The sequence below is a fragment of the Hippocampus bargibanti genome, linkage group LG15, assembly GCF_051943395.1.
Source record: "Hippocampus bargibanti isolate YZ-2025 linkage group LG15, ASM5194339v1, whole genome shotgun sequence".
In the NCBI taxonomy this organism is placed as follows: domain Eukaryota; kingdom Metazoa; phylum Chordata; class Actinopteri; order Syngnathiformes; family Syngnathidae; genus Hippocampus; species Hippocampus bargibanti.
This window is the reverse complement of record NC_142748.1, coordinates 8,221,529-8,249,433: the sequence shown is the minus strand read 5'-3', so window position 1 is coordinate 8,249,433 and position 27,905 is coordinate 8,221,529. Positions and strand designations below refer to the sequence as shown.

At 45.4% G+C, this 27,905-nt stretch overlaps 5 protein-coding genes and 1 long non-coding RNA gene across 10 annotated transcripts; 2 read left to right on the top strand and 4 right to left on the bottom strand.

Annotated features, from left to right (window-relative positions):
- Positions 1–571: 571 nt before the first annotated feature.
- On the bottom strand, positions 572–7,883 carry exoc7 (exocyst complex component 7). Of its 5 annotated transcripts, XM_089015020.1 has the most exons (21): positions 7,705–7,883; positions 7,525–7,590; positions 6,706–6,890; positions 6,524–6,629; positions 6,215–6,440; positions 5,975–6,142; positions 5,219–5,311; positions 4,715–4,786; positions 4,131–4,276; positions 3,308–3,460; positions 3,142–3,240; positions 3,008–3,070; positions 2,863–2,929; positions 1,910–1,948; positions 1,718–1,783; positions 1,534–1,654; positions 1,352–1,447; positions 1,200–1,263; positions 1,072–1,113; positions 875–1,008; positions 572–731 (listed from the first exon to the last, which is right to left on the bottom strand). In XM_089015020.1, exons 1-21 carry the CDS (start codon positions 7,762–7,764, stop codon positions 629–631), a joined length of 2,169 nt encoding a protein of 722 aa, XP_088871146.1. In that variant the 5' UTR covers positions 7,765–7,883; the 3' UTR covers positions 572–628. The 5 variants fall into 5 exon arrangements, with proteins under 5 accessions (XP_088871146.1, XP_088871142.1, XP_088871143.1 ...); XM_089015016.1 differs by lacking the exon at positions 4,715–4,786; XM_089015017.1 differs by lacking the exon at positions 5,219–5,311 and having other exon boundaries at positions 4,715–4,783.
- A 412-nt stretch (positions 7,884–8,295) lies between these two features.
- On the bottom strand, positions 8,296–9,970 carry tvp23b (trans-golgi network vesicle protein 23 homolog B (S. cerevisiae)). The gene is made up of 7 exons (XM_089015430.1): positions 9,899–9,970; positions 9,491–9,567; positions 9,261–9,405; positions 9,107–9,196; positions 8,913–9,038; positions 8,628–8,756; positions 8,296–8,554 (listed from the first exon to the last, which is right to left on the bottom strand). The coding sequence occupies exons 1-7, from the start codon at positions 9,908–9,910 to the stop codon at positions 8,528–8,530; spliced, it is 606 nt and encodes a 201-aa protein (XP_088871556.1). The 5' UTR covers positions 9,911–9,970; the 3' UTR covers positions 8,296–8,527.
- A 508-nt stretch (positions 9,971–10,478) lies between these two features.
- On the bottom strand, positions 10,479–15,905 carry trim16 (tripartite motif containing 16). Its single transcript, XM_089015191.1, has 8 exons — positions 15,647–15,905; positions 14,590–14,954; positions 13,771–14,100; positions 13,024–13,195; positions 12,044–12,139; positions 11,693–11,938; positions 11,125–11,253; positions 10,479–11,038 (listed from the first exon to the last, which is right to left on the bottom strand). The coding sequence occupies exons 1-8, from the start codon at positions 15,804–15,806 to the stop codon at positions 10,815–10,817; spliced, it is 1,722 nt and encodes a 573-aa protein (XP_088871317.1). The 5' UTR covers positions 15,807–15,905; the 3' UTR covers positions 10,479–10,814.
- On the top strand, positions 14,584–16,931 carry LOC148887544 (uncharacterized). The gene is made up of 3 exons (XR_016117464.1): positions 14,584–14,722; positions 16,562–16,674; positions 16,803–16,931. It is a non-coding gene; the product is annotated as an uncharacterized LOC148887544 (long non-coding RNA).
- On the bottom strand, positions 16,042–22,525 carry LOC148887543 (protein HID1-like). The gene is made up of 18 exons (XM_089015195.1): positions 22,325–22,525; positions 21,870–22,019; positions 21,610–21,777; positions 20,751–20,879; positions 20,305–20,414; positions 19,804–19,914; positions 19,563–19,746; positions 19,240–19,296; positions 19,006–19,146; positions 18,789–18,879; positions 18,551–18,702; positions 18,402–18,480; positions 18,179–18,343; positions 17,843–18,082; positions 17,545–17,678; positions 17,378–17,469; positions 16,726–16,884; positions 16,042–16,651 (listed from the first exon to the last, which is right to left on the bottom strand). The coding sequence occupies exons 1-18, from the start codon at positions 22,388–22,390 to the stop codon at positions 16,588–16,590; spliced, it is 2,292 nt and encodes a 763-aa protein (XP_088871321.1). The 5' UTR covers positions 22,391–22,525; the 3' UTR covers positions 16,042–16,587.
- A 609-nt stretch (positions 22,526–23,134) lies between these two features.
- Positions 23,135–27,128, top strand: LOC148887542 (urokinase-type plasminogen activator-like). Its single transcript, XM_089015192.1, has 11 exons — positions 23,135–23,365; positions 23,442–23,502; positions 23,589–23,738; positions 23,881–24,034; positions 24,789–24,880; positions 25,030–25,080; positions 25,203–25,241; positions 25,482–25,680; positions 25,749–25,897; positions 26,416–26,708; positions 26,773–27,128. Exons 1-11 carry the CDS (start codon positions 23,285–23,287, stop codon positions 26,929–26,931), a joined length of 1,428 nt encoding a protein of 475 aa, XP_088871318.1. The 5' UTR covers positions 23,135–23,284; the 3' UTR covers positions 26,932–27,128.
- Positions 27,129–27,905: the final 777 nt, after the last annotated feature.

The window sequence follows — 27,905 nt, the reverse complement described above, 5'->3', positions numbered from 1 at the left end:
CGCCATATATCCATCCAGTTAGTCTGCACACTGTCATCTGATTGAAAGAGTTGTTGTGATGCGACAAATCATCCAGTTTGAGTGCGTGCAATTGGTTGGTTTTGCCTATGTTCTTCGCGTTTGGAGTCAGTTGCAAACTGCAAGCCGGGGTCCAGTTTTCGAAGGTATTCTCAACTCAACTTGGCTGTTAATTAGTGTTGAACTAGTTGAGACCACGGGAGGCCATCTTACGTTGCCTGTCGGCCACAAGTGGCCATCTTACAATGCCGATAGGCTGTTGATGGCCATTTTACGTTGCCGGTCGGCCATGAGCGGCCATATTACATTGCCAACGGCCATATTACATTGCCAACGGCCATCTTACGTTGCCGGTTGGCTATTAGCGGCCATCTTACGTTGCCGGTCGGCATCAGCGGCCATCTTATGTTGCCGGTCGCCATCAGCGGCCATCTTACGTTGCCTGTAGTCCGTTGACGGCCATCTTACATTGCCGATAGGCCTTTGACAGCCCCTTTATGTTGCCGGTAGGCCTTTGACAGCCCTCTTACGTTACAAAACTGATACAAGACACTTGATATTTGGTTCATTTATTCCCCCCACCACACACGCGCACAATTCGATCGCAGAGTTAAGCTGATGTGTCGAAAAGCCGATCGATCATGTCCTCCACATCCTCTGGTCGGTACTTGTGGTACTTCTCTGGGTTCTTGGTGAAAGGTAGGTTGGCACATCTACAAGACAATGCAATCACAAGGCAAAAAATCTTATGTTTGAGTCAAAGAGTGGATGCAAAGTGTTTAAAATAAAGTCTATTAAATGTGTACAAAATGCTATCGTAAGGATCTTGTCTGTTTTTTTGTTTGTTTGCACGTACCTGCGCAAGAAGCCGGTGTAGGCATGTGTGACGGCTCTCTTCTGAGCTAGTCTGATGAAGTCTCGCTGCTCCTTGTTCGGAACAGCCCAACCCTTCTGGATCTTGCAAATCTCCTCCAGGCCTTCGTTAAAACCCTAACACACACATTCACCACAGTCACACACATGCGCGCATTCAAATCCATTCACTATACTAACCTTGAATTTGTCCTTGATGACCTGCCGTTCTTTATCCTTGAGCTGAAAGAACGACAACTGGGGTTACCGTGGCGATGCTGCATTGCCATTCAAAAAGTCAATGTGCAACACCGGGATCCCGTACTGACTTTGACGCCGGGTTGGAAGGCGGGAAGGTTTCGCTCGGTTAGATGCTCCGTCACTTTCAGCCAACTGAGAAGAAAAGAGGACACCATGTTGGCTTGGAGTGATGACATCACGAGGAAGAAATGGTTTAAAAAAATAGGAGGATGAGGACGACCTGCGTTGGTAAACGTGGATTTGTTGTTCAATGAGCTCTCGGTATGAACTCTCAGCTCGCTTCTGAGTCACCGTCACCAACTGGATCAGTTCCGACCTGAACACGGGAACATATGCGCGCACATTAGCATAAGTGCGCTACCCGTACAAGCTAAGCACATGGCGTGCGGGCGCTTCTCTGACTTCTCCAGAGACTTGAGGATGTAGTTGTAGTTGTTATGAAGGAAGATGGCGCTCAGAGCCGAATCCTCGTACACTTTGGACTTGCTGAGTAGGTTTAGCTGAAGGTTCCCCAAGACTTTACCTAAACACACAGACTCGGTCGTCGGGCTGCGAGCGTGCTAGCGCACGCGCGTAAGATACATACAGATGTACGTGCTGAGGAGTCGCTTGTTGAATTCCGACGTGTAGCTGCTGGATGAAGACGTTGACTCTGGAAAAAACATGTATAAACAGCACGAGCGAGCGTTATCATTGCCATGGTAACGCCGCATCCTCAGATTTCGCTATGATCCATGTTGCTGCATAACCACAAATGGCCTCTGGAGGGTGTGCTTACCTCGGGGGTCTAAGGGGATATTGTAAGTGTCCCCTAGCACTAAAAGGGAAGCACCCAACCCGACAGACAAGAAGAAGAAGAAGAGGTTAGTGAACAGGAAGTGGAAAATTTAGCAGGGGATGGGGGGGGGGGTAGTAACATGATTGCCCCTCGGACAGGACAGGAAGCTGCAGGCGATAAGCAGGAAGTGGAAAGAGACGAGTTTTTGAGGAGGTTGAAGCATGACTATCTCAATCAATATGTATTGTATTCTATTGTATTAGCTATCTATTAGCTATCTGTTCACTAGCTATTAGCTATCTATTTGCTATCTAGCTAGCCACCTAGCTATTTGCTACACATTAGCTAGCTACCTAGCTGGCTATCTATTTGCTATCTATTAGATATCTGGCTAGCTAGCTGGTTATGTAGCTGAGTATTTATTAGCTATATGGCTATCTTGCTACAACTTGCAACTGTCTATGTGGCTATCTATTTGCTATGTAGTTGGCTACCTGGCTGGCTATCCATAAACTATCTGTTAGCTAGCTAGCTAGCTTCCTATTTATTTCAGTTACTTCCGGGTTGAGTGAACGCTGGCGCATGTGGCTGCCGCTGTCACCCGCAGAAACTGTGACTGTAAAGTGACCTTGAGAGTTTTGAAAGGCGCTTAGAAATGAAATGTATTATTATTATTATTATTATTATTATTATTATTAGCTAGCTATTTTTCTATCCTAGTTACTTAGCTATCTATTAGCTGTCTATTCACTAGCTAGCTTTCTATTTCAGTTACTTCCAGGTTGAGTGAAGGTCTACCTAGCTATCTGTTAGCTATCTATTCGCTAGCTAGCTTTCTATCCGAGTTACTTCCGAACTTATTATATTGTATGACTTTCACCGCAGCACCACACACCTTCATCCACATGGGGGCGCCAGATCTAAGAGGCTAAGTTGCAAAAAATGCAGCGTACCTTGTGAGGCTAGCATCGCTTCGGCCGTCTCGTGGAAGTCCACCAGCTGCTGCAGGAACAAGATGGCCTTGGGGAAGTGTGAGGGGGGGGGAATCAGATAGGAAAGCCCACGGCGACCGCCCGCAGGACGTTCGCTTTAGCTTACGTTGCTTGTTAGCTCGTGCACCGTGCCGTCCTTGGGCATGTTGTACTCCTTGTCGGGATCGTTCTGAACATACGTTGAGACGAGATCATGAAATGGCGGCCGGGGAGGAAAAATCGGAAAAAACGCTTTCATGCCTTGATGCTATCGGCAAACTCCTCCAGCGCTTTGGCGCCGATGCTCTCCATGGACGTGATGAGCGCCGGCAGTTTGTTCTTGGTGCTCGCCGCCGTACCCTCAACGAGGAAAACAGGAGTCAACCCGACCGCCGTGTGTTTCCCCCGTCATAGCCGCGCCGCCTACCTGCAGCGTGGCGTCAAACTCGGCCTTGTTGATCTTGAGATGCCTGAGAACGGGGAAGATGGCGAGCACGGCCGAGTAGTCGTGGCGCAGGATGGCGCGGCGGGCGGCGCCCACGATGTTGTCGCCCTCCAGCATCACGTTGTCCAGCGCTTCCTGTTCGAAGGTCGCCACAGTCCAGTTTAGCATCCATGTAAATTCTCCGCATGCAACAATCTTGTCCTATCTGCTAAACATCCTGTTCAAAGTTTGGCCTCCAAAATAATAATAATAACAATAATAATAATAATAATAATAATAATAATAATAATAATAATAATAATAATAATACATTTCATCTATAAGCGCCTTTCAAAACTCTCAAGGTCAAAATACAGTGATGTCTCAGTTTTCGACCATAATCCGTGCCAGAATCCTGTTCGAAAACAGATTTGTTCCAAAACCGAAACAACACTTTCCATTATAATCAATGTCAAAAATGTTAATCCGTTCCAAGTCTAGAAAACAACTTTTTTAAAGCACCTTTTTAACTATTTTACAGCACCAAATCAAGCAGACATTTAAACAGCTTCTTCCCGTAAGCCATTAACTCTTTTTTGACGATGATACTAGTGCAGCATGTTCTACCGGAGACAAATTCCTTGTGTGTTCTACATAATTGGCAATAAAGATGATTCTGATACTGATGATTCTGATAAACTGGATAATGGGGAATAAAAAACCCCGAAATATTTGTTTGAAAATCGAATTGGACGAGAACCGAGACGTTCGAAAACCGAGATTTGACAGTAAGAGCACGCGTCGGAAGAAATCAAAGCGCCAGGACCTGAATGAGAGAGTCGAAGGTCTTTTTCTGGTGGTGCTCGGGGATGACTTCGCTGAGGAGGGCGTACTCGCTCTGCGCCAGCTTGACGAAAGCGCTGATGCAGTGGACGTAGACGTCCATCTCCGCGTCCAGCCCGTCATCTTTGCCTGGCGAGCACACGGGAAAAGTTGAGCGGTCGCCAATTGAGTACAATATACAAACCCAATTCTGATGAATTTGCACAATACGTATCGTATACGTATAAAAACACAATAGGACGATTTACGAGGTTCAATCTGTAGTCAATTGAATATGATGGAAATATCCATATTTCATGTTTAACTAAATATTCTGTCCTGGAATTTGAGTGACAATGACAAAAACCCTGGCACTGGAGTGGATTTTATCACGTCTGGCAGTGAATAAGTTAAATTTATAGTGACTTTTTTTTTTCGCAATGAATCGAAAACGGGTTATATGACTTTTTCCTGAATTTGAACGACTTAAAAATTGTCCCCGGGGCCTGAAAGTCTGCTGCCAAAGTCAGTTTGATGGAGGCGGGGCAGTAGGCGGGGCAGTGGGCGGGGTGCTGGGCTGCCACTCACCTGCAGGGCCGCTGTGCTTGTCACCCAATGCCTCAGTGATGAGTCTGGCCCGCGTGTCGTGATCAGAACCTGCTGAGACGGACCTCGTCAGACCACGCCGTCGTGACGAGGTCCTGCGGGTGGGCGGGGCAAAGCTAAACTCAACACCAGCCCGCCACCGAGCACCCGGGGGGGGGGATGAGCGTCACAACAGCAAGTAAAGCCCCTTTCACCTCTACTTACCGTAAAAGGGAGCGTTCCAAGTAAAAGAACGGGAGGGATTACATAAGAGCGAGAAAAAGAGGAAGAAGATGGAGGAGGAGTATGATGATGGGGGTGGAGTGACAAAATGAAGAAGTGGGGGGCGTCATGTCAAAAGACACTGGAAGAAAGGGGAGAGGGGCTAAAGTTTGTCTCAAGTCCCGAGTCTACGTCTGCACTGTCGTGAGGCATCGCTCGACGCTGCTACACCACAAGAAATAGAAAAAAAAAGCCCGAGAAAATAGACGAAGATGCACAGATTACCTTCCAGAGGTGCCAGGTTGGACCCCCCCTTTTTGCCATCCAGCCCATGCTGTGAGTACTGTTTCAGAAGGTTCTGAGCCTTGCGAATGGTCCCTGGAGCCCCAAGAGGAGCAGGAGGAGGAGGCGGAATTAGAGGAGGAGGAGGAGGCAGGTCAGGAGGGTCCCGACAGCCAAAAGGGAAGAAGAACAAGTAGCAAAGCCGCATCGTGAGAGATCAACAAAGAGCACAAAAAAAAAAGATCGCATGCCGAACACACGGACGAGCGTCGTCAAGCGACATGACTCAGGTGGTCTCCTAGCAACAGACAAGTGTCAAGATAGCTACTCAAGCATCAGAGAGAGCAAAGCAACAACGGTTAAACACAACCTGTCACATCATGTAGCCAGAAAATGAAATAGACAAGTAGAATGCAAGCTATTAACTTCTAGCTGCCTCGCCGCCATGTTGGATGGGGCAACACGATGCATTGTTGCTGTGTATGCTTTCATGTGCATTGAGAAATACAATTATGGAGTGACATGTTAATATAGAGTGATTGACTCCTTCGCAAGATGATCGCCTTTTGTTGATTTGAACTGTCGATCAACGGCGGAGTATACTTTCATCACTTTGCTGCTGTGAAATGTAAATTTCTCCATTGCATGGCTAATAAAGCCTAATCAAATCCAATTCTATACATGCACAGCTTGCCCCACTGCCACATCCAACATGGCCGACATATCCTAGCAATCAGGCGGGAGGAGACGGCATCTTACCGGGCCTCTTGGGAACTTTCTTGGTGGGCGTGTCTTTACGCTTAGCCTGAATGGCGGGCGAGTAGAGGACAGCCGAAGATGCGCTGTTCTTCCGCAGGTGCTCCTTCAGACCTTTGATGGAACGGTCCAGCTGGCTGGAACGGATCTGGAAGTAGACCGTCATGAAGTCTGCCAAAAAAAACAGAGACATTTGTCAGAAAATTGGCTCATACATTGATCGCTGTTTTGAGCGCGTCTCACCTTGATTCCGTCCGTATTCCACCAGCCAACCGCCGATGCAAATGATGTCGTGGAGGACGGCTTGAGGCAGGTGCTCAAGCATCACGTCCTCCTGGACATCCAGCTCGTCGTCGGCCACGCCGATGGCGTCCAGGATGAGCACGGGCGGCACCGGCTTGCTGTAGCGGGTCAGCAGGCTGCGGAATTCTGCCTCCAGGAGCTCCTTGCCCTTCTCAAAGAGCCCTTTCTGAAGCACATTCCACTTTGAATCGTTAAGCGATAGTCCTGAAGCGTCAATATGGCCTTCAAAGAGCATCTCCTAGCTCGTACCACAGTGTTGAGTTCGGGGCTGTCAGGATTATTATCCTGGAAGTACTCCACAGCTTTCTGGATCTTGGCGATGCATGCCAGGTACTCGTCGAGGCGCCCCGTCGGTCTGGAACACAAACGGCGCAGCATCAGGTCAACCTTCAAACTCTCCAAACATCTCAACATCTCATCCTCCAGCTTACCCCTCCCTTATGATGCGGTCCGTATCCTTAGCCACGTGGTAGTAGCTGATGACGTGATCCATGCAGGACAGTGTCTTGTCCACGTTGTCCTGCAGGCGCTGCAGGTTCTCAGTCTGCTTGTGGACGGGAATGATGGAGTTTTCCAGTTGCATCAGGCGGCTCTCAAATGACGACAGAATGGACACCTGCCAAAAGCACATATTAATAATAATAATAATACATTTCATTTATAAGCGCTTTTCCAAACTCTTAAGGTCATATTCTGCAAACCATCCATTAACTGCAGTGATGCATCAGTGAAATAAAAAAAAATACATTGTGTCAGAATAGGTGGCCAAATTCGAAAATGGATGGGGCACGATTTAACTAGATTGCCAATGCCAAATAATACTAAACTGATTGAAATAAACCAAAATACATTCATAGGAGCATGATATTTCTAAATTGCAAATTAAAAAAAAAACATTATTTCAGTAAAATCTACTTTTCTAATATATAAAAAAACATTTTAATTCAAGTCAAAGAATGTATTCATACATAAAATAATAATAACGCTCCATATTGTAAACATCCGTCATGTTCGATGTAAATAATGCAATGCACCATGGGTAAATGAGTATTCGGCAGTTTCCGGTGGCATTCAGGAAAAGCCTGAGATATCCTCTACCACGATTTTGGAACGCAACGACACAAATGCAAGGTGATTATAGCTAAACGAATAAAGTTACAACATCTAATGGAAAACGAAGATTTTTCAATTGCTGTTTGGGAAAGATGCATCCTTCTGACTCTGTGTGCGTGTGTTTGTGCGTGTCTGACCATTCCATTGGTCAGCTGATCACTCTTCTCAAGGTTCTCGCGAATGAATGACAGGGTCTCTTGTTCCTGTATAACAATACACAAGAGGTTGTGCTGCTGAAATGAAAGCTAAGAAAAGCACACAAACGCATCCACGGGCGTGTAGCATTCATCACTGTATGCTACACAGAGTGTTGTAACCTGCTTGAGTTTCTCCTCGATTTCTCTCTTCCTGGCCGACGCATCCTCGCTGGGGATCATGGTGGCAATAAAAATCGACCACCGATGCGAAAAGCAAAAAACTAGTCCAAGTAGATGATTAAAACGGTCATGATTTGGTACGAAGATCGCGAATGCAACAGTACAGGAAGGTCAGCTTCCTGTAACGTCAGCCACTTCCGTGGTTTGCTTCAAAGTAAAATAAGGTTTTCGATTTGAGGTCAAAGAGGCCATTTTACCGTGTTTGTTAAACAATCGGTGAATTTCAACAAAATGCAGAAAATATGAGTGATCTAATTTATTTTCAGTGCTGTGAAATTTTTCATTACACGTTTTGTAGTGTTTCTGAGTTAAAATTATTTAGAAAGCCCGATGTTGTTTTTGTTCCGATACGAAGCGTTTTGCGTTCCTAGTCTTTTAAAATGGCGTTAATTATTAGAAAATATTTTTAAAAAACGAATCAAATACGATGTTACATTTTTAAACTGAAATACAATCGGCTCATTTATATGCATCCGTTTGTACTGTATATATGTCATGTGTGCAGTAACAGAGTTCTCCACAAGACGTCGCTAGTGTATGGTTTTCAGAGTTTTATTTTATTTACATAAATAATGTCCCGAAATACATGCCAATGTCATACTACAGAGTCAAGCATCAGTAGAAGGAGAAAATAAACAACAGTCTTCATCACCCTTGGACACTGGAGAATACAAGCAATAACTGGAAAAGAAAGAATAAAGAAAATAAAATGAAAATGTCTGTTACGACAGGGAACTTAGAAGCTGCAGAGTCACTGCTGTTTTTAAGATTCCTCCGCTTTGGATAGAGTCTGTAGTGGAAAACAAAAAAATTAGTGTCATGGGGAAAAAAGCAGCTCTAAAAAATAAAATCAATAAAATTACCTGTTTGAGAAATTGTCTTCCAAAGTAGTTGGTGGCCATATTTTTGAAGTTTGTCTTTCCTCCGACTTTACACCTGACGTATCCATAAAGGTTGGCTCCTTGCAGCACCAGACCCATCAGCACCACTGGCTGCACAGGAGACAAAAACACCACCATGACAATAATAATTGAGCCCTAACCCCAAAAAATCCAGTGGCTACTTTGAATGCATGTCCAAAATAATAATAATAATAATAAGAAGAATCACAATTCTAATAATAAAGGCCCGGGCTGTGGCAGCCTTACCAGCCACTTAATGTTGAACTGAAAGAGGGTGCTGAAGGCGAAGACCACCCACACGAGCGGGCACACGATCAGGCCCAGCCAGAAGATGCGAGCCTCCGAGTCAGAACTTGACTTTTTTCTTGACCCCTGAACAAAATCCAAAACAATTTGTGAGAAGCGTAGCAGCGTGATTGTGTGGCGTCATGTCGCATCACCTTGTGCGACTCAAACACCCATTGGCTTTGGCCATCCTCGTCCACTTGGTTCCACCACCTCAGCGCCACCATCAGACGTCCGCTGATATTCTGTATGATGACAACGGCGTAAATTATGATGCTAATTGAGATTTTCAGTCAAGCGCATAGCTACCTTGACGGTCCAAAAGTCACAGGAAAGCAGAAGGATGATGGCCACCATCCCTCCGATAGAGCCGTTACTTATCCTCTCACATAGCAAGTACACTAAAATGGCGCAAATCCTGAAGAACAGGTGGAAGAAGCATGTCACAGGATGCCTGCAAAGATCAACATCAAGATCAGGATCGCAATGGCATTAAATGTGCGAAATACTGCTCTATCTTTTGGAGAGAGCAGACTGACTTGATGTTTGTCTTCTTGGACAGTCTTTGTCCGGCGTCCTCCTCAGCGTCAAACAGAGCAACATCTTCCTCGTTTTCCTGAAGGACGAAAAACACACATCAGCACGGTTGCACGACAATTTCACAACATTCCCAAGGATTTCCCAAACCTTTTTTTGTCAAACTTGCAAAACTCTAAAGCCAAACGATTGTCATTTTCATTGACTGTAGACCGATAAAATGCACGAAGAACGACATTGAAAACATATTTTCTGAAAAGCGTTTGTAGGGACTTTTAACAAGAATTGAGGAGATTTTCAGATGCAAAGTCACACTTGGACTGGAAATAAGTATTCAAAATGTTCTAAACATCGATTTTCAAAACATGCGAAAAAAAAATCATTTGGTAAACATTAAAAGATTCACTTACGCCAGTTAGCATGGTGACGCTGGAGCAAACACTTCCTGCTTACATGAGAGCGGAAGGACACGTCACTGGTCGACATGTTCACGTGACCTTTGCGTATTACGTCACACGTCTCGTACGAGCATAAAACATACATTGAAGTGACAGTGTAATTGAAAATTCAAAGAACATGTAGAAATAGTAGTTACCAACAACAGTTTTCATTAAAATACACGAAAAGTCTACTTTGTCACAAACGTCTAATGGGATGTCGGGTGTCGAGGAAATACTTCCGGGTACTGCCACGTCATTGGACGCCAGCGTATCATGTGACCTAAGTGCGCACGTCATTGGCGGAAGAAACAAATTAAACGTAAAAATAAATTAGAAAGATTTATAAATACGTTATTTAAAAAAATTATAACAAATAAATACAACTAAAAAGTATTTGTACATTGTTTAAATGCATTAGTGATTGAATTCTTTGTCTTTTGTCACATATGTTTTATACCATGATTAACTTGATCGGTTACATGACAGAACGCCAATTCTGTTTCATTTTTAATTGCATCTTCTTCAGTCATAATGTATCGTCTTGACCTGTTTTACTAAAAATAAATAGGATCCATTTGGGGGTGTAAACTTTTCAATGAGTTTATTCTAGGGGAATTCAAGTTTATAGCAAACACGTACTTACACTGTGTAACTGTCATGTCAACACTAATATTAACATAGGTATAATTTATTTTGTGAGTTTATTTGTTGTTGAAGTATCTGTGAGTTCATGTGTGGATGCAGAATTTCATTCTTGGCAATTTCATGCAGACATGCAGGAATTGTGTGCATGTTGACAGGATATAAATAGACTGACACTTCCTTGTCGCAAGTAACACACACACAGCCATAAGCATCCCGGAAGATGGACGGTGCTTGATGTCCTTTACGGATGAGGGATGCCATTTTGGGGGGACGTGGGCGGAGAGGGGCTCTTGATGGGCAAGGCCTCGCCAGGTGACACCAAAACCACCACATTTTCCTTCTTGGGCAACCAGAATGCGGGATAGAGCGGCTCCAGGAACTCTGCTTCGTAGCGGTGGATGAGCGTCATGGTTTCGTCTACGCCGTAGAAGGCCAGGAGGCCTCCGGCGGAGTCTACGTACACGCCTGCAGGGAACACGATGAATACTTTAGAATTAGATACATTTCCAATGCAAATTCAGGGAGCTAAATGTGAAAAACTCGTTACAGACCGACTCGCGTAAACTTCCCCACGCTGAGAGGCGTTTCCACACCGCTGTGCCAGGCCGAAAAGGCGCGGCCGTTCCAGTGGAGGCACCAGGAGAAGTTGTTAGCGGTGATGCAGCCGCTGCTGTCGTCACCTTTGTAATAATAATAATAATAATAATAATAATAATAATAATAATAATAATAATAATAATAATAATAATACATTTGATTTATAAGCGCCTTTCAAAACTCTCAAGGACACTTTACAGTCACAGGATATTTTTTTCTGCGGGTGAGCAGTGGCAGCCACACGCGCCAGGGTTTACTCAACCCGGAAGTAAATCAAATAGATAGAATTCTAGTTAATAGTTAGCTAATAATAATAACAATACATTTCATTATGTAGCTAGCTAGATAGGTAGCCAGCCAGATATATAATAATAATAATAATACATTTCATTTATAAGCACAACTCTCAAGGGCAATTTACAGTCACGGGATATTTTTTTCTGCGGGTGAGCAGCGGCAGCCACACACGGCAGCGTTCACTCAACCCGGAAGAAACGTAAAGTAAAAACAAAAAAATAATACCTTTACGCTGGATGCTCTTGTAGGTGAGGCCCACGTGCGTACCCTCGCCGCCGATATCCGCCTCAAAGTAATGGCGCCCCAGGTAGAAACTCTCAACCGCCAAGACCTGACGCCAGTCCTGGAAGCGCTCGGGGATGTCGGGGTAGGGATGTTGCCAGGGCGTGGTGTTGGTCACCTTGCGGTTGTCTTCGGTCAAACGTAGGAAGACGTGAGCCGTGTCGGCGTCAAAGTTGACCTGGGCGCCATCTGCGGGACATCAAATAAGATAAGAGTGTTTGGAGGAAGAGTTTTGTTATTTTTTTGATCTCATTTGGGGAGTTGTGTCTAGTTTATTACTTTTGGCAAACTTACACTTTAGGAAATCGGCCCTGGTGACTGGTTCGGGAAGGGTCATGCTTTGTTTGGCTGCAACGATGGTCTGCACCGTCGTCTTTATTCCAACATTGTCTGAAAAAGAAGCACATTTTTCATGCCTGTTTGTCACAGGTATCGAGCTAGCTATCTAGCTCTCTATTTGCTATCTAGCTGGCTGCGTAGCTGTCTAGCTAGCTAGTTCTCTATTTGCAATCTGTCCGGCTAGCTATCTATCTAGCTATTAGCTTTCAAGCTAGCTAGCTCTCTATTTGCTATCTCTATCTCTATCTTTCTCTCTCTTAGCTATATATCTATCTAAGTGGCTAGCCATCTAGCTATCTATTTGTTGGCTAACTATTAGCCGTCTAGCTAGCTTTCTATCTGTTTGAGTTACTTTTGGGTTGAGAGAACGCTGGCGCGTGTGGCCGTCGCTGCTCACCCACAAAAAAACTGATCCTGTGACTGTAAAGTGACCTTGAGAGTTTTGAAAGGCGCTTAAAAATGAAATGTATTATTATTATTATTATTATTATTATTATTATTATTATTATTATTATTATACTTCACCCCCCCAAAAAAAAAAATTGATCTGTTAACTGTGTGTCAGACATGCGACTGTGCAACACTTCTCAGAAAGTAAACACAAGTTGAACGGCGCCAACTGTTGTTTTGTCCAAATAGGGGGAAAAATACTCCAGAGGTCAAAGGTCGCCTGATTTTTCAACAGAGTGACGAGACATTTTTGGAAATGGGGGGCGACGCTCCACACCTGGGCTTCACCCCTAACACGCAGGCGGAACATTCCACACGAGTAAGAACACGCCAGCAGACGCTCAAGCGGTGTTGGGAATCATAGAACGTTTGCATTCAGAGGACCAAGATTGCATTTGAAATTATTCACTCATTCCGTACTTCCAAATCCACCATTTTTGTTTTGTTTAGATTTTGTCAAATGGCGGGTATCACCAACCACTCACCGGTGTTACACGTCTCCCTGACTTTGTCCATGTACGACGTGGCCAAGGTGTCGCACAGTTCTTGCGTGGCCTCAGAGATCACGCGGCTGATGGACTTGAGGCCGTCCATCAGCCCGATGTAGACGCCGGGCAGCGAGATGTCAGACGCTTCTTTCTTCCACTCGCAATACTCCTGCAAGGACATGAGGTCCTCATTTCTCTTTTTTCTTGTCAACAGGGTCATATTTAATTTAATTTAATTTAATTTAATTTAATTTAATTTAATTTAATTTAATTTAATTGTAATGTATTTAATTATGTATTTGTTTATTTATTTGTCTATTTGTTATTTTAATTTATATATTTCTTATGTGTTTATTTATGCATTTATTCATGTATTTATTTATGTAGGTATTTATTTATGTATTTATTTATTTGTCTATGTATTATTTTAATTTATATATTTATTATATGTATTTATTTATGTATGTATTTATTTATGTATGTATTTATTATTTTTACGTATTTATTTGTATATGTATTTATTATTTGTATTTATTTATTTGTATATGTATTTATCTATTTATTTTTAATTTGTTTATTTATTTTTTATGCATGTATTTATTTATTAGTATATTTATTATTAAATATTATTATTATTACTATTATTATTATTATCATTATTATTATCATCACCATTATTATTATTTATTTATGTATTCATTTATGTATTTATGTATTTTTATGTATTTTTAGTCTGCACGTCACCTGCAGGAAATCGACGTCGTTCTTGTTCCGGGAGAGCTTGTCCACCTGAGCCCGGGTCTTGTTCAGTTCTCCGCACCTTTGCTCCAAGTGGGCCCGGATGCCTTCGGCTTGCCCGAGCGCCTGCTTCTCCTCAACCTCCAGGATCTCGCTCACTTCCTTCTCAGCCTTCTCCGCGGCTGCTCTTAGCCGCTCGAACTCGGCCTGGACCACCGCCCGCACCTGCGTCACCGAGTTCTGGATGGACACGGTGTTGAGCTGCAGCTTATCCATCGCGTTCTCCGCCGCCGTCAGCGTCTTGGTCATCTCGCTATGTTTGTCTTTCAGCTCCCTCTGAGGAGTAGACGGGCATCTTTAAACAAGCTGAGGATAGCTAATAGATGACTAATAGATAGCTATCTAGCTAGCTAGTTAGACAGCTAATAGATAGCAAAAAGATAGCTAGCTAGGTAGCCAGCAACAATGACCCCGTTCAACCGGGAATAACTCAAATAGATCAAGTTAGCTAGCATTGTTAGCATCAGGCTTGTTACAAGCTCGGTTGGCCTCGTTGGTATGAAGAAAGTTGCTGGGTGAATGTCGGTGCTTTGTCGGACTTCATTTTAGCATGCCGGGTAGCAGCGCCACAGTCTTTGTCAATGCTAGCTTGTGCGTGTGCGTGTGTGTGTCGAGAATGAAGGTCAACGACTGTCCGAAGAGACACAAATAGCTGAACCTTGATCTCATGTGGTGCAGTGTTACGTTAGCCAAAGCGATGCTAGCACCTAATGTGACTTCATTGACTTTTCGTTGACTTTTCATTGACTCTTTGGAGCGACGTACCTCAAGCTGGCGTCGCGCCTGAGCGACGGGGACAGTGTCATGGCCGCGGTGGTCATCATCCAAGCAATCGCGGCACAAGCAGCAAGCGTCTGCGCGGCAATAGAGTTCCAGGGGCCACTTATGGATCTCGCAGGTACGTCTTTCGATATCGCGCAGCGGCGCAACTAGCCGGTGGTTGTGGAACTTGGCGTTCTCCAGGTGAGGGCGCAGGTGCGCCTCGCAGTACGACACCAAACACGTCAGGCACGATTTGAGGGCCCGTCGTGGACGCTCCATGCATGAGTCGCACACCACCGTGTCCTCGTCCAAGATGTCCTCTTCGTCCTCCTCTGTTACCTCCTCCTGCCGCTGTTCCTGTTCTGCGCCTGCATCCAACCACAACATCATTAACTCATTCACTGCCATTCACGATTTTTTTCGGGAATGGAAAATAAGACGTAGGGTGCCATTCCCGAATTTGTTTGGGTTTTGTTTTTTCATGCTTGGGTGCTGATAAACCAATAGCCATGGCCTCTGCCAGCATTTCCCTTTTCTCCATGTTAGCGCTTTGTTCCAGCTTCAGCGCTATATAAACCAATACAGTATGTATGTATTGCATTGTATTTTGGACAGCCGCCCTCAATTCAAGCTCATATAACTCCAGACCCATATAATTTAGGAATTAACTCTTTTTTTCTGATGAAAGAAGAGAGTCTAACGTTTCTAACGCTGATCTGAATGTTTATGTAGTCCTAAAACTCAAATCTTCTATGGGTCCTAGAATTCGAGTAATAGTAATAATAATAATGATAATAATAATACATTTGATTTATAAGCACCAGTGTTCACTCAACCCGGAAGTAACTCAAACAGATAGAAAGCTCGGGTCCAGGTGATGACTTTAGCAGGTCTCGCAGCCATTAGTCATGTTACTCGTGCAACGAATACCAGGAAGGCAAAACTTGACAATACTGGGAAAATATTCAACATGACTCATTGAAACAGGAGAAGCTGCAAATGGGCATGAAAGATGTGGAAGAACCGCATCAGCCTGCACGAGTGCTATCTTGCTCCTCACCCAAGTCCTTGTCAGAAGCTTCTTCCGCTTCTGGGCGTCCCTCTGGGATCCCCTCTGAGCCACTTTGCGTCTCTCCCTTGGGCGCTCCTTGGGTGTCAACTCCGGCACCTCGCTGAGGGGAGGCGTCTTGCCGCTGGGGCTGATCTTGCGGGGTCTCCATGCGGACGTTTGTGCAGCTGGGGTCGTCTCACTTCTTGACTTGAGAGCGACGACGAGAGCGGACGAGCCACGCCTCGACGCGTCACTGACAAAAAAAAGGGGGTTAAGACCAGCCCTTTTTTTGAGTCTCACGCGGGCGGAGCTGAAAATTGGCTGCCTCCCCACCTGGCTGACAAGATTCCGCTCGCATTCCTGCACTCGATCGTAACGCGCGCGCAACCAATCAGCACAAATAAAGTGCCCCACCCGCCCAATCGCTCCTACAGGTGTCACGGGAGACCATTTTACTTTCTGTCACGAGCGTTTTTCATCTGTCGTCCACGTAAACACAATGCACATGGACACCGAGTCGTCACAGAAGCCACGCCCACTAAATCGTCTTTTGCATCCCCCTTTGAAAAAAAGTTTTTATTTTCATACCATTAAAAAAACTATTTTATCCTTGTATAGAAATAACCCACAAGTCCCTAATATGTTAAAAATATGTTGCAGTGACTATAGTTTACATACTTGTATCAAGTTGTTGGGTGAAAAGTGGGGTCACGTGACTTTGGCATGCTCGCTGTCACGTGTGGCTGGAAATGCGACAAAGGAAGACGAGAGGAAATTTGAGAGGAAATCTCGACCCGGCTGTTACTTCTGCTTGTGTGTTCACAAAAACAACATAAATCGAACGAATTTGGCTTGTTTTCGTGTCATTTTTATTTCAAGACTGCTCAGTTTTTGTTTTGTTTTTTGGACATCTTCCTCGTGAAGGTGATAATGAAGAAAACGTCGTGGTCTTAAAGCTTCTGGATCTCAAAGAGTCGGATGTCGGTGTCGTACCAGATGGGAGGGTCCAGGTTGCTAAGGGCGACCAAAACAATCAGGTGAGACGCGCGCATGCGCACACACACGAGGGTGACATTTGTTGGACTCACCGCAAGTAAACTACGCTCCACGTGTACGTGTGGAACCACGACGACGTGACGGCGTTCACTTGATACTTTCGAATCAGGATGGGGTGCGGCACGGGCAGCAGGCCCACGAGGGTCCCGTGCTGGAGGAACTTGAGGATTTCAGACTCATCCGTCAGACCCCTGACCACAGAGAAAAAAAAAAGAAAATGTCCCAAAGGGAAGATTGCAAGATTGTGTTGCAAATAATTCTTAATTAAATCTATAAACGTTCATCAATTTATTTGTTTTCCATTTTTTTTTTATAATTATTCTCTGGGACTTATTAAAGATGGTACTTTGACGCCATCGTTTGGCAAGGTGGTGTAAAGAACATTTTCTGACCCCTTTTGCGGCGAGTGTTTGTCGCCCTCCTGTGGCATATTGCCGTAAGTGGCGATATTTCATATTGGCCCAATAAAATAAAAGAATAAATCCTCAATAAAATACAACAAATTAGTAAAAACAATAAATAAATAAGAACTACTAAATAAAATAATTAAGTAAAAACAATTAAATGAATAAACAAATAAATAAATACATTTCTATGCTCTGTGGGGGGCCAGTAACAAATGTTGGTACTGATTCCGAGGCCAGCGGCTGTGGACCGGCTATGTTCCGTTGACTTTTGCCTTACTTGTCGATGCAGATCTTCTCCACCTGTGGCACCAGAACCTGCAGAAGTCGCATGATGGTCTGCAGGGGAAGTTTGGATTTCCACGATAGTGCCTAAAATCGCAAACCAGTCGCCTCAAATATTCTCCTTGAGGGACATTGATTGTCGATATAAGAACAGAGACTGACCCAGTCGGGCGTGGGGCTCCAAGCCGAGTTGGACTTGGGGTCGCTGGCCCCGCCCACGACGCCGCACTTGGCGCCATATGAAATGCCGGCGCCGTCGTCGCCAACTTGAGACTTCTCGGTGATGTTCTGGATCCCTGATGGAGGAGATGCCAGAAGTAGATCTAAGAGTAAGACATGTTTTCTTTCTCCTCTGCAAAGAACAACGTCTATTAGCATGTTTAGATTCATTGTAACCCCTGAGGCACAATTATAGGACAAGCGTCTGAAATTGCATCAATACTGAAAGTGTTTCCCTTACAGGTGCGATGTGGACCTGGCCCGGCTTGTAGGCTACCGGCCTGGTCCAACTCATCCCGTTGGTCTTTCGGGCTGGATTCCGAGCCGGCAGAGTCGTCGTGGGAAGAGTCGTCGCTCTTTTTCTTCTTCTTCTTTTTGTGGAGAAGCGCCTTGTTGATGAAGGTCGCGTCGGTCTGGAGGTTGTCCAGACGATGGAAAAGACTCCTTCCCCGGATCATGGAGTACACCAGGTTACTGTTACCTGCGAGGGGGGTCAGGGCACAGGTGTTTGGGGTCTGGAAGAGTCTACTATTGGGGTACAGGTGGTTGGGGTGCGACTAATGTCAAGATTACTGACCGTCAAACTGGTACTGGATGATGTTGTTGAAAACCTCCAGGAGAAAGAATACCAGCTGGTGGTTGTGCGGTGCTGAGAACAGGAACCACGGCCCGGAGAAAACCTCCAGGAGGTGTAGAAGTTTGTTGGCGGACACCATAGACAAACTCTTCAGGTATGGGGAAACTAAAACAGAGACCAAGGATGGCTAGGAGATGATGGATCCACGTAGTACGGACCTCACCGTTGACGATGATGGTGAGCAGGCAGTCAAAGAGTGGCTGCAGACGTTGATGTCCGCACGTCATCATCCTGTGGAAGATCTGCGGAGGACGTCGCAAGCAGTCTAAGCATCTTCGGCTTTCTTTGCCGCGAGTCGGGCGGCGGCGTTACCACGAGCAGCAGGTCGGCGTGCGTCCCGCTGAAAACCGGGATGTCCATGGGGATGCGCAGCGTGAAGGGTTTGTTGAGGCGGACGCCAAAGTTCCTCTCCCCGCTCAATAGCAGCAAGATGAAGACGCCTATGTGGACCAGGCCTGCACCGGCTGCCAAACACATTCTGGGTCTGAACGGGGTCTAAACGGGGTCTCAATGGGACTTGGGGGATGTGGGGGTGTGACGAGTCACTCACAGGGATCGGTGCGGGCTTCGTTGAGGAAGAACAGAATAGGGACCAGCACATCCAGAACGTCACTGCTCTTTAGCACGAAGAACAGGAACTTCTGTGCAAGCACGTTAAGCGTTAGCATTATTACCGCTTTGAGGTTAGCATCAGCATTTTTTTCCTTAATGTTAGCATGAGTGGTGGTGTGTGCATGACCATGACAGTTCAAGTTCCCCCTGCGGACCTTGTTGAAGTTGCACAGTTTCCAAAACAGCACCAGGAGTTCCTGGTGGAAAGTGATCTTCTTGGTGGAGTTGGGCAGGTAGGTCTGCACCAAAGGGTTGTTGAGGAGTCGGCTGACACCTTTCAGGATGAAGCTCAAGTCCTGAAGAAAAAAAAAATAAATCATGATAATAATACAAAAATACATCTATAACAATATTACGGGCAGCAGTGGAACTGAATCTCGGTTCCTCACCTCTTCTCGGTGGATCCTGGACAAGAAGTTGACAAACTGGTTCTCAGGATCGCCCAGCTGCAGGATTTCGAGAGGATTGGATTGATAGATAGCTAGCTAGAGACATAGCTAATAATAGCAAATAGATAGCTAGATAGATAGCTAGCCAGATATCTAATAGACAGCCAATCGTTAGCTAGCTAGGTAGCCAGCTAGATAGCCAGCTAGGTAGCCAGCTAGATATATAGCTAGCTATAAGCACTATTTTATGCCTGTCAGTCACAGCTATCTAGCTAGCTAGCTCTTTATTTGCGATCTATCTATCTCGCTCGTGTCATCCTCACATCGGTCTCCTCCTGGGCGGGCGGTGGGCGCTGCTCCAGCGCCACCATGAGAACCTGAAGCGCTTGTTCCACCAGAAGCTGACGCTGGTCCGACATGAGCAGGTGGTCGTAGGGGAAACCCCATCCTGAAGGCTCGTAGGCGCAGACCACGTTCAGCAGCGATGTGAAGAGCGGCAACGCGTGTCTACACGTACACACAAAAGATGTCCGAAATGCTCTCCTCCATGATGAAAAAACTCACCTGTTCGCGGCGGAGCAGAAGAAGAGCACCCAAGGGTTGACGCCATGTTGGGCGGGAGCCAGGTAAAGAACCTCGGAGAAGCACGTCAGCAGCAGCTTGAGAAGCTCTGCCCTGAAAAGTAGAACGAGAACCATGACGGAAATCATCTAGCTATCTATTTGCTATCTATTATATCCAGCCTATTAGCTATATGGCTATCTGGCTAATAATAATAATAATAGCTATCTCGATAGCTATCTGTTGGCTATCTATTAAATATATGAATATTATTACTGTATCGAGCTAGCTAGCTCACTTTCTATCTATTTGAGTTACTTGCGGGTTGAATGAACGCTGGCGTGTGTGGCTGCCACTGCTCACCCACAGAAAAACTGATCCTGTGACTGTAAAGTGACCTTGAGAGTTTTGAAAGGCGCTTATGAATGAAATGTATTATTATTATTATTATTATTATTATTATTATTATGATTAAAAGCATGGACGCTTGAGGGGCTTTCTCACCTGTTTCTGTCATGGCTGGAGTTGAGCGGCGGCGATTGGGAGAAGCCCACGCCCGCCTCCCAGATCAACTCGCAGCTGTCCACGCCGCCATCCGCCTCTGCGACCACTTCCTGTGGCCCACACAGCACGCCCGTTATCAGCTCGCCACCTATTTCTTCTGAAAACTTTCAAAATCCTGCACACCCCCTCCGCGTGTTTACTCAAGCTGTCCAGTTAACCCCGAAGTCAAACATGGCCGCCTCAAACTGACAACGAAACATGCTAATGAGATAACGTGTAAGCTAACAAGTCTTTTAGCGGTGTGAGCAAACAACATGCCTTGTTGGCTTTAGCTGCAGGGTGAATATAAAATCAACAACCGGTAGCATGAATGTTTTTACTTGAAGGCTATGGTTAGCTTAGCTTCTTGAGCGCAATGCATTGTGGGTACCGGGCGGATGACTCGCCTGCCCGCCGCGTTTACGGCCCTGGACGGTGAAGTCGGGACAGAAGAGAAGGTCGGCGACGGCCAGGAGGAGCGACTCGGCCAAGGGGCGAGCGCCATCGGGTTCGTCGTCGTTGTCGTCATGGCAACACTGAAACATGGAAGTGAATGCGACCTGTGTTCGGACTGCAATGAGCAGGTAACTAGAGAAAAGTGATGGGGGGCGGGGGCAGTAAAAGGAGGAGTGAAATGGGAACTTAACTCATTCACTGCCAGACGATGTGCAAAAATGTGTCCAATCCAGTGCCAGGGTTATTGTCATTCTCACTTGAATTCCATGACCCACTGAATATTGAGTTTTAGGGCTACATAAACATTAAATTAATTTTATGTAGAACCTTAGATGCTCTTCTTTCATCAGAAAAAAAATCCTATGAGCTATCTACTAGCTTTCAATCTGAGTTACTTCCGGGTTGAGTGAACGCTGGCGCGTGTGGCTGCCGCTGCTCACCTACTGAAAAACTTATCCTGTGACTGTAAAGTGACCTTGAGAGTTTTGAAAGGCGCTTATGAATGAAATGTATTATTATTATTATTATTATTAGTAGTACTTCTTATAAATTATATGCATCTGGAGTTATATGAGCTTGAAATGAGGGTGTCTGTCCAAAATACATACATATTGATTTATATAGCGCTTTATTTAACATGGAACTAAGCGCTAACATGGAAAAAAGGGAAATCCCGCCAGAGGCTATGACCAGTGCTTTATCGGCACCCAAGTATGAAAAAATATAACCCGAACTACGTCCTATTTTTAATTCCCGCATAAATTTGTGAATGGCAGTGAATGAGTTAAGGAATGTGAATGGCCGCCCTACTTGCTTACGGGCGGTGGGCAGGCCGGCCCACATGAAGCCTCGCCAGTCGGCATCCTCAAAGACGAAGGGCAGCACGCGGGTCAACAAACGGGCGCAGTTCAGGACGGAGACGCGCTCTCGCTCCGACGGGCAGCCTCGCTGCGCCGCCCGGCCCAACTTCTCCACCGCCTGACCGCCACAGGAAGTGACATCACGGGAGCAAGATGTTGTCATCAATCAATATCAAATAGATCTAAGGCTGAGGCTCTAACATCACGTACTTTGTAGCACAAGGTGGCCAGGTTGGATGGCGATTCCTCCCTCAGCGCTCGGATCTCAGCCGGGGGAACCAAGGCGAAGATGTCCTGGACTGACATGGACGGCTGGGCCCAGAACTGGTCCCAGAAGACATCATCCGTTGCTTCCACGGCCTAAACAGAATACGTCAATCAACACATTTAGTCACGTGACATACACCCCTGTTTCGTGGTCAAACACAACTGTAAACAAATATAGTTGACTGATTCGCGGCTGTCATCAACATTATTTATTTGTCAAATTTGTTGTTTGAATGATAGTTGTCAGTTAGTCACGTGTCGTACATCACGTGACTATTTTTTTAATCGCGAAAGGTTTTAAAATGTGTTGTTTTGAGTGGAGATGTTATCGTAGTTGTGCCATCTGTTGGCGTCGTGTGGCTCCCCGACGGCCTCCTGGTCCGGTCCGGTTCTCTGACCTGAGTGGAGCTGGTGAGCTGGATTACTGCCTTTCTGAAGTGAAGTTTGCTGTCACCGTTGCCCATCTTCCGGTTCGTATCGTCGGTGTCGGTTCGGCGGCAGCAAGTGGCAACAGGTCTGCTGCTGATGATGATGATGATGAGGCGTTCGTGGCTTGCTCGGACATTTGGTGACGCTCGATCGATAGTTTCGTGTCTTAATCAACTCAAATTTATTACATATCACTTTCACACTTGGGATGAAAGTAAAACAACACATGAATTTAAATATTGAAACATTTAAAATATTTCACTTCAGGAAAATAATTATCAAGATGAAAGGGGTCAATTCCCACTGTCCTGAAAGGCGTCACCATACCCAACCAGGAACTCACTTCCGGGATTGAAAAGTTTTTCTATTTGAGTTTCTTCCGCTCTTCGATGACGTTGCAACTCTCCTCCTCCAATGAGAACAATGTCCGACAGTCACGTGATCAAAATATGACCGTTTTGATGGTTATTCTTTAAATCTGGAAAAAACGACGGATAAGAGTGACTAAATTTCGTCTAGTATCATTGTGTGGCGCTTCTAAAGTCCAAAACATAAGGGCAAATGTTTACATTTATTTTGTGAGGTTTTTGTAGCTATTTTTTTTTAGCATTATGCGATATTTTAAGATGTTTCGTGAATTGTATGTCAATGGGGGATAAAAAACGCCCTGTTTAGTCAACCCCAAAATAGTTTGGGGAATGTTTCAACATTGGAGTGGGCCTAAGTGGAGATGATTGGTCGCCGTCTTCTGAGAGCTTTTTTTTTTGAGCTTTTTTTTTTACACATTAAGCGTTTAAGACTGCCCCTCTTTCGAAACGTGTGCTTTTGTGCGATTACAAAAATATGCGCATGTGTCTCTGCACATTAGAACTGCCTGGGAGGCTTCTCTCGTTTCTCCTCCCACACCCTCGGTGGATCTCCAGGACACAATGCGGTGCGCCGTGGCGTTGTACCTCCTGATGCTAACGTTTAGCTCCTCATCAGCAGGTAGCGCCACCTTTAGCGGTCAGGTGCGTCTCACCTCTTTGCGCTTATTTATCACCTGGCTCCATTGGGGAAAAAAATTGTATTTTCTTCATCTTTTAGGGCAAGCAAGCGAGGAAACGGCCGCGGCGGCAGACGGCTTTGTCTTCGGCGTGGAGCTCAGGTGAGCCCGGCGTCAAGTCGCGACACGTTGGAGCACAGGAGGAATGAACCCGATAGGCTTTGTGGCGTGCTGCCATCCGTTGACAGGAATCTGTCGGAACGGAGGAACTTCCGTCCCGAGCTTGACGACGGGCCGACACATGTTCTGCTTGTGTCCCGACGGTTTTGAGGGAACCTTCTGCCAAAGTCGTGAAAAAGCCACAAGTCCTCCTGAAAGACCTCCATATGTCCACCAAGGTCCGCTAGGAGCATCAGGACAACTGGGCTGGGTCAAACATCGGCTTTTGAGTGCCCCAGATGTGACGCAGCCTCTATTTCACCAATGAGGCAACAAGCGGTGGACGATAACGGCGCTCCGTATCCACGTTTCTTCTCGCAGGAAGCGCCGCCGACTGCTACGAAGGCGTCGGGATTTACTACCGAGGGTTTCGCTCCCACTCGGAAAGCGGTCGCCAGTGCGAGCAATGGGACGCCGACACCAGGGATCGCTACTTGACTTTGGACGTGGATGGTGGCAGACACAACTACTGCAGGTAGAGCTTCCTCTGTTTCCATGGCAACGGCATAGTTCCACATTCGACACTGTCGGGTGGGGTGTAAAGGAAAGATGGCGGCAGAAGGGCGTTAAAAAAACTATTATCCAGCAAAGACGAATATTGTGCAATAGATAATAATAATAATAATAATAATAATAATAATAATAATAATAATAATCTAGTTCATTTCTAAGCGCCAGCGTTCACTCAACCCGAACTCAACAAGTAACTCAAACAGATAGAAAGCTATCTCATAAGCTAATAGATAGCTAATAGCTAGATAGATAGATAGTCCGCTAGATAGCAAATAGAGAGCTAGCGGGCTAGCTAATAATAATAATAATAATAATAATAATAATAATAATAATAATAATAATACATTCAATTTCCAAGCACCTTTCAAAACTCTCAAGGACACTTTACAGTCACAGGATATTTTCTCTGCGGGTGAGCAGCGGCAGCCATATGCGCCAGCATTCACTCAACCCGGAAGTAACTCAAATAGATAGAAAGCTAGCTAGCTAGCTAATAGATACAGTAATAATAATACATTTCATTTATAAGCGCCTTTCAAAACTCTCAAGGACACTTTACAGATAGATAGCTAGCCAACTAGATAGCAAATAGAGAGCTTGCAAGCTAGCTCGCTGGATAGCAAATAGAGAGCTAGCTATCTAGCTCAATAGCTAATAGCAATAGTGGGAACTATGAGAAATGTTGCGGACTAACCCGCGTGTGGCGCCTCCATCAGGAATGTACGCTTCAAGCGCCGGCCATGGTGCCACGTGTGGATAGAGCAGCACCTGGATTGGGAATATTGCGACATCCCTCAATGCGGTTTGGGTAAATCCCGCCTTCTTTTTTTACTCATTATTTTTGCAGATTTTCAGCAAGGAACTGGCCGCAGCGCAACCTGTTGGCATACAGTTGTTGTTTCATACAAATATTCCGGAATATTCTTCACGAATGAAAACTTGTTTGTGCTCTCATAGTCCAACCGTTCGTGTTGACGACCACCAAAGCCCCACTGACCACAACCACGTGTAAGCCACGCCCCCTCATCTAAGTGTGTGTGTGTGCGTGCATATGTGTGTGTGTGTGTGTTTTAACGTTTGTATCGCTGCAACATTGCGGAATATCCCTGATCCTGTTTGCATTGTCGTAGTGCCACCAACCACTCACCCCCCACGGACCACCCCATTGGGTAAGCTCCGCCCCTTTATTTGTGCATGTATGTGTACATCAATGAATGTGCGAGTTATTTATTTATTTATTTATTTATTTTCAAGCAAATAGATAGCCAGCTAGGTAGCTAGCTAATAGATAGCAAATGACAACAACCCTGGCACTGGAGAGTGGACACATTTTTGGACAGTTTGTGGCAGCGAATGGGTTAATTTAATTTAATGTCGTTGTTTTATGTGCGATGCATGCACATGTCTAGTCGCAGCGAACACGTGCGGGCGTCGCTCGCGTCGGAAGCAGATGCGGATCGTGGGCGGTTCGGTGGCCCCGGTGGAGTCTCACCCGTGGGTGGCGGCCATCTTGTGGCGCAGCAAGTCAAAAGACGTAGCCTTCCGCTGCGGGGGGAGTTTGATCTCCAGCTGCTGGGTCATGACGGCAGCTCACTGCTTCCCTGACGGGTAGGCGACGTTGCTTCCTGTTTGGAAAATCAAAGAAAATAAACTTTCTAGTTGACTTCCTTTGGTAGATCCCGTGTCAACGAACGGCGCTTCCTGGTGTCGCTGGGGAAGAGCGCCCTCAACCAGAGCGACGCCCTAGAGCAGAAGTTCCGCGTGGACAAAATTATCCTGCACCCGGACTTTAACAACGAACTCGGAAACTATGACAACGACATCGGTAAGCCTCTTGCATTACCGACGGTAATTATTATTAATAATAATAATAATACATTTGATTCATAAGCACCTTTCAAAACTCTCAAGGTCACTTTAGAGTTATAGAGTTATAGGATAGTTTTTTTGTGGGTGAGCAGCGGCAGCCACATGCGCCAGCGTTTACTCAACCCGGAAGTAACTCAAATAGACAGAAAGCTAGCTATTTAGCTAATAGATAGCCCACCAGCCAACTATATAGCTAATACTTTGTACTAAATTCATCCTGTCTACTTGATAACTAATGTTAAGCAGATTCCTTACTTACAGACACTGTCTGTAAGTAAGGAATCTGCTTAACATTATATAGCTAATAGCTAAAAGATAGCTAGCTAGATAGCTAGCCAGATAGCTAATTGATAGCCAGCTAGATAGCTAATAGACAGCTAATAATTAGCCAGCTGGATAGCTAGATAATATATACGTGTATATATATACACACTATAACTATCGCTCTAATATATATATATATATACTGTGCAGCGCTTCTGAAGCTCAAGTCCAAAAAGGACGGCCGCTGCGCCCGGGACAGTGCGGGCGTGCGGCGGGTGTGCCTACCCGGGGAGGCCCACAATCTCCCCGCAGGTTTCCCGTGCGAGATTGCGGGCTACGGCAAAGAGAAGCACGGCTTGTGGTACCAATCGCAGTTCCTGCGGCAGGCGCAGGTCAACCTGCTAGCCGCCGACGTGTGCGGCGGCGCCGATTATTACGGCGACAAGATCACCAGCAACATGCTCTGCGCGGGTCGCGATGACTGGACGCAGGACGCCTGCGAGGTAACTCCCGTGATTGGTCGCCTCACTCTCTGCTATGAGATATATTGAAAAACGAATCGTTCAGGGCGACTCGGGAGGTCCTTTGGTGTGCCAAGTGGATGGGCGTTTCGTGGCAGTGGGCGTGGTCAGCTGGGGCGAAGGTTGCGCCCGTGAGCGGCGGCCTGGAGTCTACACCAAAGTCTACAACTACAGACAATGGATCCGACAGCATACTGGCATTTGACCAGCTGGAAGAGGGACCTGCGCGTCCATTTTGTTTTTCTGTCAATGGCGGAAGAGAAAAAAAAAACAGATCTGTGACAAAGTAAAATGTGTTTTCCTAAGAATTCCATTTGCGTTTTTGAATGTATAGCACATTTTCCAATAAAATGTTTTTTTTACAATGCTCAAATTAAAAATAAAAAGCATCAATTTGTAAGATTCAACAATGCTGATCGTTTTTTGTCACTCACTAGCTGAAGTGGAAGAAAAAAAAGGACCACCATATTCAAGTGCAGTTACTAAAGTTGTCCACAGGAGGGCAGAGTTTTGCGCCAAATTGAATGTGAAAGCTTTTCAATCAATGGGGAAAATGAATAATAATAATAATAATAATAATAATAAGAAGAAGAAGAAGAAGAAGAAGAAGAAGAAGAAGAAGAAGAAGAAGAAGAAAAAAATTTCATTTCTAAGTGCCTTTCAAAACTCTCAAGGTCACTTTACAGTCACAGGATCGGTTTTTCTGCGGGTAAGCAGCGGCAGCCACATGCGCCAGCATTTACTCAACCCGGAAGTAACTAGCTAGCTAGATAAACAGAAGCTAATATATAGTCAGCTAGGCAATTAGCTAACAAGCTAGATAGCCATATAGCTAATAAATAGCCAGCTACATAGCTAGCTAACCAGATAGCCAATAGATGGCTAATAAATAGCCAGCTACATAGCTAGCGAGCTAGCTAGCCAGACAGCCAATACTTTACATAGTGCTTTAAGAATAGATGAAGCTGGAACAAAGCGCTAACATGGAAAATAGGGAAATTCTGCCTCCTTTGTGGAAGGGAAAAAACATTGCCAGAGGTCTGGCCAGTGCTCTATCGGCACCCAGGCATGAAAAAAAAACCCCAAAAAAACCCGAACAAATTCAGGAATTGCGCTCTACATCACATTTTCAATTCCCCGAATCAATTCGTGAAGGGCAGTGAATGAGTTAGAGAAAAT